Source organism: Tympanuchus pallidicinctus, unplaced genomic scaffold (assembly GCF_026119805.1).
Source record: "Tympanuchus pallidicinctus isolate F22 unplaced genomic scaffold, pur_lepc_1.0 scaffold3, whole genome shotgun sequence".
NCBI classification, from domain to species: Eukaryota; Metazoa; Chordata; class Aves; order Galliformes; family Phasianidae; genus Tympanuchus; species Tympanuchus pallidicinctus.
In genome coordinates, this window is record NW_026294747.1 from 37,152,703 (window position 1) to 37,169,263 (window position 16,561).

At 51.2% G+C, this 16,561-nt stretch overlaps 1 protein-coding gene across 2 annotated transcripts in view; it reads right to left on the reverse strand.

Moving 5' to 3' along the window:
- LTBP2 (latent transforming growth factor beta binding protein 2) overlaps nt 1-16,561 on the reverse strand; it is a 59,314-nt gene that overhangs the window by 12,977 nt on the left and 29,776 nt on the right. For both annotated transcript variants that reach the window (XM_052696446.1, XM_052696447.1), the window contains exons 6-15: nt 16,299-16,499; nt 15,636-15,901; nt 13,954-14,056; nt 6,868-6,942; nt 2,786-2,908; nt 2,310-2,474; nt 1,481-1,711; nt 898-920; nt 548-587; nt 209-304 (exon numbers count right to left, since the gene is read on the reverse strand). In XM_052696446.1, the coding sequence (XP_052552406.1) occupies nt 209-304; nt 548-587; nt 898-920; nt 1,481-1,711; nt 2,310-2,474; nt 2,786-2,908; nt 6,868-6,942; nt 13,954-14,056; nt 15,636-15,901; nt 16,299-16,499 (1,323 nt within the window). The remainder of the gene's footprint in view (nt 1-208; nt 305-547; nt 588-897; nt 921-1,480; nt 1,712-2,309; nt 2,475-2,785; nt 2,909-6,867; nt 6,943-13,953; nt 14,057-15,635; nt 15,902-16,298; nt 16,500-16,561) is intronic.

Genomic DNA, 16,561 nt, shown 5'->3' on the forward strand with positions numbered 1-16,561 from the left:
GAAAGCTGAGCTATGTGCTCCCATATAGGGTTGTCCTCAGGCCTCCCCATTCTTGGCTTGTTTCCCTGGGCTGGGACACAACAGCAGGGCTGGGATGACACTCCCAGGTGTTAGATGGCAAGAGGGCTGAGGAAGAGAAAGAGCTCCAAAATAGAGCTTAGTTCATAACGTCCCCATAAGGGCAGGCAGTAAGGTGAGGAACACACACCTGAGCCCTGCGCAGGTATCTGTGTTGGAGCAGCATCAGCCCAGGTGGTAGTAGGGCCAGGCTGGGGAGGAGCATGCCGGGACTCTTCTTCCACCGCTGAGGGGAGCGAGCAGGAAGAACAGTGCAGCAACCTCAGCATTATGTTGTTCAACCTCATCCACTCACTCCCTGCAGAACCAGCGTGGCCCGCTGGAGAGGCACCATCCCCGCATCCCTGTAGCCCTCCATCATCCACCCCTGCCCATGCCATGCAGAGGAGGTATCTCAGAGCTTCTGTGCTCTCCTTGCTGCCCCTTCTTCATCACTCCCACCCTGCCTTCCCACCAGCCAGGTGTTTACCTCTGCGCGCCTCAGGCTCTGGGGTGGAATCAGCAGCATCCTGAGATTGAAACACAAGACCGCCTCTAAGCACCTGTATGTTGCTGAGATGCAGTGTCCCATGTCCACCAAGATCTGACAGTGGGGAATGAGGATCTACGCTTCACTCCTCAGCCTGAGATGCAACCCCAGCCTGAGCTGCAATCCCAGCCCCAGCGAATTGGAGGTAACACCGGTCAGAGTATCCAGCTGCTCCTGCTGTGAGCTAACAGCCTTTGAGCAGGTAACTGGCACAGCACCCTCAGTCACAGCAATTCAGCCAACGTGCTAGTATGGATGCACCTCAATTTGGAAAGACAAAGGTTACTCACCTGCCCAGCAGGAAAAACTTCACCTGGAAAGTGAAACAGTGCATGGTGAGTATAGTCAAGGTGGCCAGGCACCTTCATTATACCCTGGCTGCTCAAAGATCATCTCACCCCTAAACCACTTCCTTGCAGTAATTCCTCACTCTCCCTGCACAAGTTTACCACATTCAATACCCCTGGACTCCTCTCCTGGCACTTCACAGACCCCAGGAGCTCCCACTCCAGCAGATTCTGGCACAAGAAGTTGGTCACGCTTCTCCCCAGCTGCACTGGACAAACACCAAAGGACTGCAGTGCCAGAGCTCCCACGCACACCCGAAGTCCCAGGAAAGGCATTCTGGCTGGTAAGCACCAACTGTAAGACTGCAGTCATAAGAGCCTGAAGCATTCAACCTCCTCTGCAAGTCCTGAAGAAGTTGTGTCTTGTGCCCCATGAATACTGCAGGGCTGAGAGCAACACCTTGTGTATTTACACAAGGGCAGAAAGCCCACATCATCTACAAGTTCACCCAAGAGTAAGTATGTAGCAGAACCTGGGAGTTTGCCCTCCCTTGCTAGAGAAACCAGGTGGAGCAGTTCTAATTACCCTCTCCTGCTGAGATGTCAGGGTGGGGCAATGCCTCCAGGACACTCCCATGCAAACTGTCCTGCAGCTGCTGTCTCCTCGTTGCCCAGTCTAATGTCCAGTTGCTGCTCTCACTGTGCTCTTCCAGGCTTAGGGGCAGCTCTTCTGCCTCTGCCTTTCTCATGGAAAGGCGGATGTCAGAGCTGGAATAGGTATAGCCGTGTCCTGCTGGGCAGATTTCCTTGAATGCTTCTGTAGGGGAAAATTAAATAAAAGTTTTGGAGGTGGAAAAGAGAAGCACGCAGGGATCACAAACACACATGCTCATAGCACTCAGACATGATGATGGAGCATATAGAGCAAAGGAGTGAAAACAGAGAGGTATCTATGTGAATGCAGGTACCAGTTTCTCCGATCCTAACATTTTCTGGAGGTGTCTAAGGGCTACATAATGCTAGAAACACATCTAGGCTACTAGATATAGATCGAGACACCCACTAACCATCTCCGTAAGTACCACATCTACAGGTTTCTTTAACTTGCAGGGATGGTGACTCCACCACCTCCCTGGGCTGCCTGTTCCAATGCATTACCGTTCTTTCTGAGAAGTTATTCCTAATATCCAACCTGAGCCTTCCCTGGTGCAACTTGAGGCCATTCTCTCTCATACTATTTTTCCCCAGCCCTGAGGATTTCTGCACATTCCCTCTATCCTTCCCCATGTGAGACAACTCATCCCCATTCCAGAAGACGTGAGGGAAGGCAAGTCAGAGAGAAGGGCTGCCAAGCAAAGCCAGGCTCAGACATGGCTATGCTCTCCCTCTGGAGCAGAGCAGTTTCTTGGTCTCACCTGAGCCGGGCACAGGGCATTCCTCACAGTTCTTGCCCCAGCCCTTGCCGACGCGGCTGCAGCAGCAGATCTGCTGAGTGATTCGGTGGGAGAGGGGGAAGGAGCACACACCTCCAGCTGCTGAGCGGTAACAAAGCCCCTGCTCCATCGACACTGCTTTGTCAGCTGAAACACAATGGCAGGTCAGTGTCTGAGGGCTGGCTCTGAGTCCAACAAAAACCTCCCATTTGGGAATCTACCCGAGGAATCTCTGCCTCCCGAGGAATCCCCACCCCCTTGCAGGCACGTTTCCTCCAGGCTGCACCATGAACAAGAGCAGGAGGCAGTGAAACATCCATGGACAAACACCACATGTGAGGGCTCCCTGGACACCCATCCTGCACACAGGTGTGGGCAGTGTGCACCCTCCCACATAGGCAAAAGGCACAAAGCATGCTGCAGCCTCTCTGAGCTGCGACTGCCCCTGGAGCACTTACAGATGCAGTGGCTGCGTGAGGGGTCCAACATGGTGCCAGGTCTGCAAGTACAGCGGAAGCTGCCACGGGTATTCAAACACTTGGCATCTTTGCACAAGCCCTGCATCAAGCATTCATTGATATCTGTGGGGAAGAGAGAGCACCAGCTCAACTGGCAGCTTCTGGCTGTGTAACAAGGGCTGTGAGGTGGACCTGCTTCTCCCTTCTTGCTGCTCAGCCAAGTCAGCATCCTCCATAGCCATGTTGGTGCCTCAAGGTCAGAACAACAACAGAGGGGTGCAGAAACCAGTGCCCTATCCAGGTGCTGGCAGTGGCTCCAGCTTAGCTGGGGATATGAGATGTGGGAAAAGTGAGGGTGGAGGCGATACTTGTCCTGCAAATCTCTGTGAGAAGCAGCATGATGGTGTCATTGGAAAACCTGGGGAGAAAACTAATTTAAATGAGGCATTAGAACTAGGAACCTCCATGGTGACAGCAGTCCTATATCTGCAGCACGGACTCACTGGCTGCAGTTGCAGATGATCTGGAACAACTGCTCTGCAGTCCTCATGGAAAACAGACATAGATCCATCAGAGAGCTGCCCCATCAGGATCACTCTTACAGCCATCCAAGTCATGACTGCAAGCCTTGGCTGGCAGATCCTGTCCTGTTATCTCACCCTGGGTCATCAGGACACATAATCTGCATAGGATCCTTGATAAGAAACTCAGTGTGGACACACAGGAGGGTCTGATCCCCACACAGAGCCCAGCACCAGGCAAAGGGGTGATGGGCTACACTCCAGCTCACCACTGTGCCGTCTCCTGGCTTACAGGTCATGCACGTGGGAGGCCACCACATTCAAGCACTGCTTTGAGTGCTGCCTCTGACTCAGCACACATCAGGCACAGACTTTGGAATGGAGCTGAGCTTCTCCCAGGGAAAAACCATCAGTCTCATCCATTTGGCCAGCAGCAAAGCCTTCCCTACAGCACCACACAGGAATGTATGAGCTAAGCTGGAGAAGATGAGGATTGGCAAAAGATGCGTAAAGGGGGGAAGCTGAGGGCAGATCTCAGGATGGGGGGCAAGAAGGAAGCACTCCACATGGATTGATCCAGCTTTACATCTCTGCTAAAGACCTTGGCCCAGAGAAGTAAGCATGATGAAGGGATGTGCTGTCTCAGGAGGCACTAGCAGCGCAGGAAGAGCTGGGTGTCAGGAATTGTGTGAGCTTCAGCAGTACTCCAATATGACTTTAAGAAGCATATGCTACCAGCTAAGAGAGGGGAAAAGATAGTAAGAGCTCAGATCATGCTGCTGCAAGAAGTGCCAATGTGATGCTAATGCCAATGGCAGCTTCATGCCAACTACTTTCCAATGACCCAGTCCTACAGCCAGTATGCAAAGCCCTGGTGAAACATCAAGTGCCTTCTAGAGACTGTCTCAAGGTGGAGGGCTGCAGAGTGGGGCTGCGGGGACACTTATAAGAATGGAGATATGGAAGAGCCTTCCTGAGCTAGGCTCAGGAAAAGCTTTTACTAGCTTATTCCTCAGAGCTGAAGCATCACTGCTTAGCAGGACTGAAGAAGTCTTCCTACCAGGAAGGCACAGACAACACCTGCATAGTCACTGATCATCCGATGTCCTGAGGAAGGACATCTCTTGTACTTTCTCTACACAGAGAAGTGCAAAAGAGTCCCAAGAATATCTCTTTGTGCACTGAGCAGAAATGGTGGCCTCAGAGCAGAAAATTCAGCTAAGAGATAAAAAAGACTAGCACGGGGAAGATCAACAAAGCACTCTGCTTGGCATCCTCTAAAAGGATCCACAGAGACCTTGTGTCCCAGGTGATGCAGACACCCTGTGTACAGCAGTGGCACTTGCCTACCTGTGCCTTGCTGCTCTGAGAAGAAGGGGTGGCTGTGACAGTGATGTGACAGGCATGTACATGTGCCAAGTACAAGACAGAGTTTGTGAGAAAAAAACAGTGGCCAGACCCCAAATGTGCCACAAGTCCACTCCTATAAAGGGATTGGTCTTTCTATAAAGCTGCCAGCTGATCTTTGTCACTGCTCAGCACCCCTTGAGAGCCATGTCACTCTGACACACCAAAGGGATGAGGTGTTTGGCCTCTGAATAAACAAGGGGATTGAAGGGATTAGAGTAATGAGAGCACAAAACAAACAAGCACTAAGGACTAGGCTTTGTGAGCTTAATTTAAACCAGGGCCACATGTTGGCCTCAGCCCAATCCCTCTTTTCCACTTTGTTGCATTGCCTCCAACGCCACTTGCAGCAGAAGACCCACCCATAGTGGAAATCCCAGGAGGCAGGCACTCCGTGCCAACACTCCTACCCCTGCAGCCTGCCAGAGTCACAGCAAGGGCCATGAACCAAGGGCCATAAACTGTCTCATGGTTTCCTCTCACCCCACACAAGTCCACTTGTGCCCCTCAGAAACAGCCAAGCTGGGTCAGGCTCTTTTGGAGAACATCTGGAGAACATCTCGAGTCTGTAGGGACTGTGGGTCCAATGCCAGCCGAGGCTGGATCTTCTAGCCTTTCTCTCATTAAATCCTGTTCCTGCTCAATAGGAAGCAGCGAGAGAAGGAAAGGAATTCTCACAGAGATGAGCTCCTTGTTCCTCTGCTGAAAGGCCTCAGACAATCCTCACTGTCCATATAGACCAGCACAAAGTGAGCTCTTGCCAGGACCCTCTGCCAGTTGCTCAGCATGCAAAGCCAGAGCTCAGCAGAGCAGTTGGTAGCTCCTCTCCTAAGGTCCTGTGAACCAGAAGCTCTCATCTGGTCCCTTGGCTCCCCTCCTACCTGGGCTGGCAAGAGAAGGTCCCACATAGCTTCTCCCACAAACTACTAGCCAAATTGCTTGCTCCAGACCTTGAACTGAGGTTCTGGGCTTCCAGATAAATGTTCCACAGCAACAGCAGGGATCAGAAAAGCACCTCGAGGCAGCAGACTGCAGAGCAATGCTCCAGCCCAACTTACAAAGCAACACGTGTAGGTGCAAGTCTTTGCTCCATGTTTCTTCCTGCATACAAACATCTTCCTAGCCAACACCACACTATCACACTCTGCTCCTCAGCATGCTGAGCCTCACCCTGCTCCAGAGGGTGAACAAGCAAGGCAGCAGGCCTCTGCTCACTGACATCAGTGCTTTCAGCTGCTCTGCTCCTCAGGCTCAGACTGCATGTCCTTGGGTGGCTCCTCATACCCACTGCACTGCCCATGGCCACACAGTGGGTGAGAACTGAGCACCACAGAGAATAGAAGCTGTTGTGTTGTTGAAAGTTCTCCCCTAGGATGAGGGGGGGAGGTTGAATCATTAATTAAGTAAGCATGGTGGAAAGTCCCAGCTACAAGAGATGAGTCATTAGATTACCAGCCCTGGGTCTGCATGGCCAGGGCCCAGGCTCCCTGCTGCATCTTCTAGATGTCACCTCGCATCTTACCGTGAATCATGAGAAGGGAACTGAGAAATTCCACTTCAGTCAGAGCATGGAAAATGAAAACACTGTAGGCTGAAGAATGCCAAATAAGCATGAACCAGAGAGAAACACAGAGGGATGGTGCCATCCTCACGTGGAGCTGGGGGACTGTGGGAGTAAGAAACAGATAGACTCCAGCAGCACAGCAAAGCAACCTGACAGCAACACACTCAAAACACAGGGATTTGCTTTTATGGACTCTTACTCTCAATAAATAAGCAAAAGAACAAACAGCCTTCCAAAACAGTTTTCAGGCAGCACAACTGCTGTTGCTTCAGATTACAAGAGAAGAGCTATGCACTGACTCTTGGCAGAGCAGAAGCACAGATCCTCATTGTGAGCACAGTGGGGTGAGCATCCCATCAGCAGGACCAAACAGTGAGCGTTCTCATGCTGGCCCAGCTCTGAGCTGACTGCACGTACAGGCTGAGTCATGGAGATCAGTGTTAGCTGTTTTTTTTCCCCATGTTTCATGGAAACACAAAACTTTTTGGTACATCTGTATCAGGTAAGTTAGATGACTTTATTTTACTTGTGTAGATAATTACAGTGGATGACAGTGGATGGAGAGAGAGAGAAGAAAGCAGCATCCTCACCTTGGCAGTGGCTCCTATTCAACCTCTTGTATCCCTGGGGACACTCCACCTGTCCATTCTCAACGACGGGGTGCGCTGGGAAGAAAGCAAACAGTGAGAGACATAGGCAGCAGAGATCTACCAGGGTCCTACCTTCCCCCCTGCTTTTCAAAATCCCCCCTGCCAGTTTCAAAATGGCCTATAACCTGCACAATTCAATCTCTTCCAAATTTTTAAAACCTAGTAAAATAAATTCATAAATTCAAAGGTAGTTAGGCATTGTATTTTGGAGCAAGTGAAGGACTGGGGAGTGAGTAAGCCTGGGGTGGGGTAGAAAGAAGGGTACTTAGCCTAGGGATTGGATTTTCCCAGGGTGGGGTTTCTTTTTAATGTTTTGGACCAAATGAGCGGAAATGAGGAGAGCATGTAACAGCTCAGTGACAATGTTCTGGGGGCAGAATAGGGCTGTCCATAATTCTTTGTCCTGGACACTCTGACCCTATGATGCAGCTTAAAGCAATTCAAGGACACTTGGGCTTGGCAAAGAGCAGATATGAGGAACACAAGCTGTCCCCCAGCCTGCAGCAGAAAAGAGAGGAGAAAATCTCACTTCCCCAGGTGAATTTAATGGAGTTGCAAGGCTCTCCAAGTGCAGAAAGAGATTTTCAGTTGTTGAATGAATGACTGAGAAGAAAAGCCTGTTCAACTCCTTCAGCAATTCAATCATGGACTGTAGGCAGCAGGGGCACATAAATATCTGGATGTTAAGGGAGAGGGGTGATACTAAGAATCACTGGATATATTTCCAACCTTCCGGGAAGGGAAAAACAACCTCTGGCACCCTAGCAGGATTCCAGGTCCTCCCACACTACAGCCTGCAGGCTTGGGGCTGCCGACGGCATTAACTGTGCTTGGATGCATCTGTCAGCCTCAGCACAATGTGATAACAGACACTCAAATGAAGCAGCATCGTTACGCGTGAGTCCTCCAACAGGGAGCCAAGCATGCTGCAGATCAAACAGTGATGACACATGTCAGAGCTCTGCTCCCTCTCCAAAAAGCCTCTGCAGAGAAACTAAGCCTGTGCAGCATCCCGCAGCCAGATGCTGCTGGGGGAAGACAAGGCAGAAAGCAATGGTGATGGGGGTAAGCAGGCAGGTCTGGAGCCACCTCAGCTGTAAAAGGCTAGTCTGAAGAAACCTGCAGCTCATTAGTGCAGCAAATTGCTCTCACAAGGCTGCAGGTGGATATCCTAGTCTTGCAAAGTAACATATATTCCTTGGAAAGAACCTGCAAAGGGGAGTCGGTGTCCATCTCTCTCCCACACCACTGGGAGGAATGAGAGAGTGGCTTTGGAGGCTGCTCCACTGGAAGCTGGCAAAGGGCAATGCCTGGGAAAGAGCAGATCTGTTCATTGGAGAGGGCAGAGATCCTGTCCTCCTGTGTCTGTCTATCTGTCTGTCTACACTCTCTGGGAAGAGTTTCTCTTGGAGATGGAGCCCACTGATAGAGCAGCTGAATTTCATCTGTTGGGCAGAGGGATTTCAGGCATGCTCTGGGCAGGGTGCCCTGGCTCCTGATTCAAGGGTGTGATTTCAGAGCCTCGGCTCCTGGGCACTTCTGCCCTGTGGCTTTGGCACTGACATGATGGGCTCTGCACAGATCTCATACCCCTCTGCCCTTCCTCACCTCCAACTCTTCTGTCTTCAGCTAAGACAATATTTGAGCACAGAATGAGAAAAAAACAAATGCATGGAAATAGGCATTTTGCAGTCTAGTAGGATGATTTTTAAGCATCCAGGCACACGTTGGAGTCAGCCATCCCAGGAGCAGAGGCTTTGCTTGGGAACCCTGGCTTCCCCTGAGCCCTTGGGTCAGTGGGTAGATGTGGTGCTGACACAGTAGGGTGAATGGGGACAAGGTAACAGGACAAAGAAGCTCAGTCTGATCGTGAAATAGAAAGAAACTGCTGCTAGTGGTGGTAGCTGCAAGGCTTTGAGTGAAGCAAGGTTTGTGGTGTTAGATAATACATTACATTAAGCCAGCCAATATCACTATTAAAAGGGGAAGAGGCAGGCTTGTGGTTAGATGAGCAGTGAGGAAATGCTTGGATGCTGAAAGCTAGCCCATTTCTTTGAACTCTTTCCATTTAAAAACCAAAAGCATTCTCTGTGCAAAACCTTGTCTTGCTGACCTCCTCTGCCACCTTAAGGACCGGCAGCCATTTCTGGAGACCCTGGCCTGGCTCTACAGGACAGTCTTAGCTCTACTGGACCCCAGCATCTCCCTGTGCAGGCACTGGCCATGAGTTTCTCAGCACATGGGTGCTGAAAGGAGCCAACATGGTGTCACAGACACTAAAGCCACTAACAGGAGAGCAGGACAGCTCTGACCCCCCAGCAGTCTCCAGAGAAAAGCAGTCTGAATATGTCAGACCAAGAGGCCTGTGGCCAAAGGCTGTGGTTGTGGGGATAAGCTGACAAGGAGACAGTATAAATCCTTGAGCTCTGTCACAACCTCTATCCTCTCCTCTGGATGCTCTTTTGTAGCCATGCTCCCTTACAGCTTTCTCCAGTGCCACAGCAAAGGGAGTGTTAGCTGGGGAGCAGAGGGAGTGCACCGGTGCCAATGTGAAATGCAAAACCAAGCCCTCTGGTCCAAGCAAAGATCTTCAAGGTGAAAAGATACTTGAAGGAAAAAAAGAAGTAATTGCTTTTGGCCCTTGGAGTCATTCAGCAGAGAGAACATAATTCTGCTTCCAGAGTAGTATAAGTTACTTCCATACTTAAAAATAAAACACTTTTGCAATGCTGCACTGCCATGCACTGAGACCACATACTGCACACAGCTGATGGGAAAAACGGGAGCTCTGCAGAATGGGGCAGTCCTAAAAATATTGCACTTGCCAAGGGTAGGCACTGTTCTCTGCAGTACTGTCGTAATCCTGTAGAGATTTCAGCTTCTTCCCTGCCTCCAGCCCTTCCTTACTGCCCCAGACTCTGTATGGCATATGGTGCAGCAGTGACAGAAACAGCCCCCTCAGCAGCCTCCTTCCCATATTTCCATTTTTCCCCCTCTCTGTATCCTCCCTAACGTGATTGCAACAAGAGCAGACCAGGGGATGATTTTCAAAGGGATTCCTGTTGCTGTCTCAATGCCTGCAGGCAAGACACAGAGGAACGTGTGGCTGGCAGATCTGCTTCGTGCCCCCAATGATGACGGCTCCATGGGTGAGCTGCCACCCCTCTCTCAGTGGGAGGTCTGCCTGGGGAGTGCTGTGGATGCCAAGCCAGACATTACAAGATCCAACTTTCCAGCGAAATTCAGACTTTTCTCTAGGACAAAAAACTTGAAAAAACATGGGGGATGGGAATGAAAACAAAACAATAGCCGTCAAAGACTTGTTTCTTAATGCTGCTAAAACCTCTGGGCAGAAGGATGGAAAGCAGCACAGGAAGATCAGCAGCGAGCACAGCCAGCCAGTGTGCGGCCAAGGCCATGCTCAGCCTGGTGCAAGCCTGTGCTGCCACACGGGCAGTTAAAAAACAGAACCTAGAAGATGCTGGTTTGCTGCTGTGGCCAGAAAATCCCCCAGGCCCACACAGAAAAGTTAGGCTTGCAGAACCAGGGAGGAGGTAAAAGAGAGGAGGGGCTGAGGCACAGAGGAGGCCACCACACAGGGCTTCATCTCAGCAAGAGCATCATCCTCCCCACCTGGCCAGATGCTCTCCCACTGTGTTCTCTACCAGTGAAACCCTGCAGACTGTCAGAGCCTTTCTTGCTGCGCATCTCAGCAGCCTGCCTCTCTTCTGAATCTTGGAGATAAAAAGGGAAAGAGAACGAACATGAGACAGAAGAAATGTGACCTTACATCAGAGTAAGCACCTTGCCTTCAGAAAAAAACTCCATGATACCAGTTTCCTTTATTCCCATGTGCCTGAGGAGGACCGAGGCAACCTAATGTTCAAGGAAAAGCAGCATCTTAGTTCACGTTCCCTCTGAAGTCTGTGTTGACCTGTACCTTCCAGGGAAGGACGAAACACTCTCTTCGGCCTTGTTGACTGTACTTAGCATGGCCCAACTCTTGTCTATGCACCAGCATGTTCTTCTCTGCAGGCAACTACATACCCCAAAATTGTATGTGGTCTAGGAGAGAAGCAGGAGCAGCTCTGCCCAGCAGAGTCCCCTTGACACTGCCCAAATGCCCTATCTATGTTCGGCCTCCTTTCCTCAGCCTGATTTCCTTTTCAAGCTTTATCTTCTGTCTGCTGCAAAGGAAAACCCACTACGGAAAGTTCTGGCCAGGTCACACCACATTTCTACCTCTGTTCTGAATTCAGCAGAATGCAGTCAAAGCATTAGAGTACCTTTACTTTTCTGACACAAGGCAAAACACAAAGGATACTAAGGACTGATCATGGCAGGTTCACTCGGACATATGCCTGCCTTGGTTTCCTCCTCTTCTCTGATGTCTTTCCGTGCACAAACATACACCAAACATGAAAGTTGCACTCGACAGAGACATCCGGATATATCCAGACTCTACTAACAATCAGTGTCTCGGGCAGACAGTCAATCCAAACAAGTTCTCCATTTGTCTAGCTCTTGCCTGGCTGCACTTCTGTACATTTGTAAGTGTTTACACTGAGCTTGCTTCTGCCATTTCTGTCTCTGGTTGCTGGAATGAAACTCCCAGAGCTGTCAAGTCTGCTTTGGTGCATGCTTCTCTGGATGCACGAGCACAACGCAGAGCTCTCGTCAAAGATTACTGTGCCAAGAAGCAAGCTGGAAGCATCCACTGGACATGTTATCTCCACGCACATGACCGCAGGTTACGGAACGACAGTCCAGCAACTTTGAGTGAGCAAAAACCAAGCCAGCTAGACAAGAAGACAGACTAGACATGAGCCCAGGTCATGGTCTGCAGTGGGAATGATGCAATGATGCCTTCGTGCTGGACCCAGGAACCCCAGCAGGAGGTCCTTGAGAGGTTACAGTACTCAGTGGCTCTTTTAAAGCAGAAAGATCATGGAGAATTGAGTTTTTCCCTGGCTCTGCCTCCAAGTGAGATTTCTTGTCTGTGAAGACACCTCGCCAGAGAAAAGCATACTTTCATCAAGCATCTGCCCTACATCGTCCATCGTTTGCACTGTGTGGTCTCTTGCATGTGGGGATGGTTACAAGGCAGTCAATCAGAGGTAGCCAACAGTGGAAGATATTTGCACACAACTAAAAAGGATGAAAACAGCCCTTTCAGCTAAACTGAATTCCTGCCAAAATCAACAAGAGTCATTTGGTTTGCAAGGGGGAACTGTATCACCCAGAGTCAGAGGGACTGAGGATGGGATTTTCTTGTGGCACTGGAAGACAGAAGACCCAGGGGATACATTTTTCATATTACCATGAAATTCACCTGAAAAAAAAAAAGCCAGACAAACATCTGCTCACTCAGCAAGGACCAGCAGTGACAACCTCCTGGAGTTGCAGCTGGAACTCGGGCATGTGCTGAGCTGTGGGAGTGGGACCTGCTGGCATTTCTTAAACACATTTGCTCTGCTAGATGACTGCAAAGAACAAATGCAGATATTTCATGACCATTTTCATGGTAGCCTGTGATTAAGGAAGCATTTCGGAATTCTGAAGATCTAAGTCCAGCAGAACCAACTCTGCTGCAGCTATGGGCATAACTGCCAAGAGAAACCTGACATCCTGGCAGAGTGAACAAGAAAAGAGGTGCAGAGATTTTGCAGTCATATGCAGCCTAACAGAAGTTTTGAGCAGCTGTCCTGCTTCCTAATGGAGGGATCAGAGGAAACAGTGAGCAGGAGACTGCTATGAGATGGGCAGGAAAAGGCCATGACCAGGGAGGGATGTGCAAGTGAGGCACACTAGTGAGGAAACACTAGAATGTCACAGGAAGAAGAGGAGGAGGCTGAGGCATCTGGAGACATTTCCCTGCTTGCCTTGACTCTAACAGCTGCATGGTCACCTGTACCCTTGGGGCTGGCACATAGAGAAGCACAGATAGGCAGATCCATAGCAGAATCGGAAGATGACAGTGATCAGAGCTCATTGGAGCTGATCTGGGTTCTAAGATGCTGAGAATCCAGTCTGTGACTGCAAAGAATTTGGCTCCAGCTTGGCTGAGGAGGAGCTGAATGAAGGGAGCATAGGAAGGAGAAAGAGATGCAAGCAGCTCTGGGAAGTATGCATGTGAAAGAGAGGCAGAGCTAGGAGGAGCCAATAGCAAGCTGACATAAAACTTCCTGTCTTGGACACCTCTGTTCTCCTCGGTCAAAGCACTGCTAAGTTTGCTTCAGCGCTTATGAGCAGCAAAGCACATGAACAAGCAATCAGAGTGATGAAGCCGGGCAGAAGAGAGCAGCTCCCTGCCTGCACAAGCTGAGCTGCACCCTCCGTACCATACTGTGTCACATCTGGCACAGGCCAGCACCTTGTCCTGCACCAGACCTGGTTGGAGCTGGTTGCTCTGAAACCATCCCACCCCACCTCACGGAGGCAGCCAGGCCATATGCAAAGCAAACAGCTCCTATAGGGGGCTGCCCCCCAGAGAGGAGACCCTCAGAACAGGCCCTCCACATTCTCCTGTGAGGTGTGAAGGGGTAAGATGCGATGGGCTGAGCCCCCAACTAATCCCATCTCACTCCAGCCAGCGCCGGGGGCCCCCCCCCACAAATGTATGCTGTGGCAATAAGGAATCCTTGCTGGGGCCAGGTGGGCCCGTCCAGTTCCCCAGCACGGAGCAGCAATACTGGATGCCTGTGCCCCTGGAACGGACAGCGGGTGCACTCCTGCCAATTGTTTGATGTAGTGTTATTTCCAGAGCCCCTGCCAAGCCTGTGTCGGGTTGAGAGCAAGCCCGTAACTCTATAGCGCCGAGTCTATTGCCTCCTCTGCTAATCTAGGACTGCACCTCCTAAAACCATGGATGTTGTTTTCCTGTTTCTCCCTCCTAATGAGTCTGGCATGGAGAGAACAACTGGCTGCACAGGCAGTGAGAAGCAAGTGCCACACGTGGAGCCAACATCTAAGCAGGCTGCTGTGCCCAGCAGTGCGGTGGGCATCAGCCCTGGCAGCAGCACATACCTGGCCGAGGGGGGCAGGCCAGGCACCTGTCCACCCCCCAGAAGAGTCCCACACTGCCACAGCAGTCCTCCAGCAGGGTCAGCCCTGGAAGCGGGTTGGTGCACTGTTAAGAGAGAGAGGAGGGGGGTCAGGCATCACCAGGCTGGAGTCATGACTGAGCATCTGTCCCACTTGGCTCACAAGGGTGATGAGGGCTCCAGGTAGATGACAGCACCATGCTTGCAGCACAGCTTCCCACAGGGCTGGGGATGCAGTTTAAGACAGTAAACAGTTCTGCAGACAGAAAAACACACAACTCCCACAGCTGCACCCGTCAGAGGAGAAGAGGACATCCAGCAGAGCAGAACGTGCACTGGGGATGGTATCACCCAGCCAAGCTCTTGGCTCAGCCGGATGATTAGCCGGCAGAATGGGTGCACCACTCCAGCCTTGTGGGGAGCTGGCAGTCAGGCACTTTCCTTTGCTTAATGAGTCTCTCTTTCCCCCCCGCCAAGGCTCTCTGGATTACAGGCTTCCCCATCAGAATCAAGCTGCCATGGCCTGCAGGCCAAGTCTGGCCCTCATCCACGTGAGGATGGCGGTGTGCCCAGCGCTTGCATTCCCATCAGCTAGGCTGCAGGCTGAGCAGGGAGAGGCAAGCATGTCCCGCTAGGCTCCACAGACTGGCCCCACCTAGTGGGGTGCAAGTATGACTGGGGGTATGCCTGCCTCCTCCCCCAACCCCTCTGAGTGCTTCTCCCATTCTGCAACTGCTGGAGTAAGTCACAGTGCTCCCAAGAGCATCTCTGAGCTGGTCGCAGGAGGGGCAAATTTGCCTCAGGGGTCAGACAGCCGTGCCCACAGAGGAACAGGGCTTTTCCAGCCCTCTTGTGAGATGCTCACGGTCTGATCTCATTTATTTTTGTGCTAGGGAATCTGGTTAGAAGTGTCTTGGATGGGATGGAATAAAAGATGGGATGGGAACCAGCAGCAGCCCTGGGAACAGGCTGAGTGAGGAGAGGAGGCAGAGTCCTGGACTGCCCCACCGGGGTCTTGCTAAGAGCAAGCTGCTCCAGGGAACTCACAGGTGTTCCTATGGGTGCCAAAAACCTCCAATACTTTTCCAGTGACGCAAAAGAAACATATGGGGAGAGACAAAATAAGAAATTACGATGACTGGAGAAATTACAGGCTGGGGGTGAGAAAGCCCCTCATGAGCGTTTGCTTCCCAAGCCGTGACCGAGCTGCCCAGGAAGGCGACGTTCCATGGAAATCAGACTTTCATTTATCGTCTGAGAGGGAAAGGAATTTTCCTATGTTTTATACATTTCCTACAATAATCACAGAGCGTGGCTGTAAATGTTGCTATAAATAGGGCACCCTATTTTAAACGAGACTGTGTGTGAAAGCTATCAAGCCTCGGCTATGCTGCCCCAGGGCACAGCCTGTTCGGGGCAAGATAGCATGGGCTCTTTCTCGGGCCAAAACAAGAGGTTTTCTTCCCAAGTAACACATACAATACATTCTTCCCACATAACACATTGCTGCCCATGCTTGTAGTATTTGGATGTTGTCCACACATCATGCTGTACCGATTCATACAATGGAAGCCTACCATTCCTGCCCCATATGCAAACACACCCACACAGCAGAAACAGAAACATGTCCATACACACTTCCAAAGCTGATGAGTGACCCCTTACCTGCCCATGGAGAGCTTCCCGAAAGCACCTCCCCAGTAACCCTGGGGGTCTCTGCTGTTGGCCTCCCTCAGTGGCGATGCTGTTGCCGTTCCCATTACTGTAGGTGTACCAGGGGACCGTGGCCATCTGAGGCACCAGCACTGCCTCCACGCTGTTCTCCTCTGACACCTCTGAGTCACCTCTCACCCTGGCCACCTGGTGAATCTGTACGGTGGCTTCTGGAGGGTGGTTGATGTGGACGTTCACCAGGGAAGGGTTCAGGGAAGCTGGAAGATGAGTTCATACCATAGCTGTGATGATCTGGCAACAATTTGGCACCTGAAGAGTGTTCTGTTCATCAACAAAAGTGCAAGGGAGGAAAGGTAGACTGAACATAGCAGAGTTCTCTGCTTCTCTTTGTCCTGTCTCTGTTTCCACTTTGTCCTGAAAACAAGACAAACCTACCAAGAGCTTAACCCTAATCCTAATTCCATCTGTGCCACCGTTCACGCTTTCCTTCTCTTTTCTCCTCACAGCACTTCCCCTAAGTTTCCTGATTCCCACACCCACTGTCTTGGTCATCCTTTGGTCCCCTGTCCACAGCTAGATCCCCAGGGCAAGGCTTCGTGAGCATCAGCCCTTCTTCCAACCAGATGCCTCAGTGGCCAGAGGAACTGCACTCACCCAGCTGGTTGGACAAGGGCAGGGTATACGTGGAGTGCTTCATAGAGCCACTGGCCATGGTGTTTGGTGCCTTCCCTCCTTGCTTCTTTTCTGGAGAGGGGGCCGGCAAGTGGCAAAACTTCCCTGTGGAGTTGGAAGGGCACCAGCACTCATCACGGCCAACACAGCGTCCTCCATTCAGGCAGGGGATCTGGCAGAAGTCTGCAAGGCAAAGGAAGGCCCGCTCAGTGGAGACACCAAACCCTTGCTTTTAGCTGAGGAAC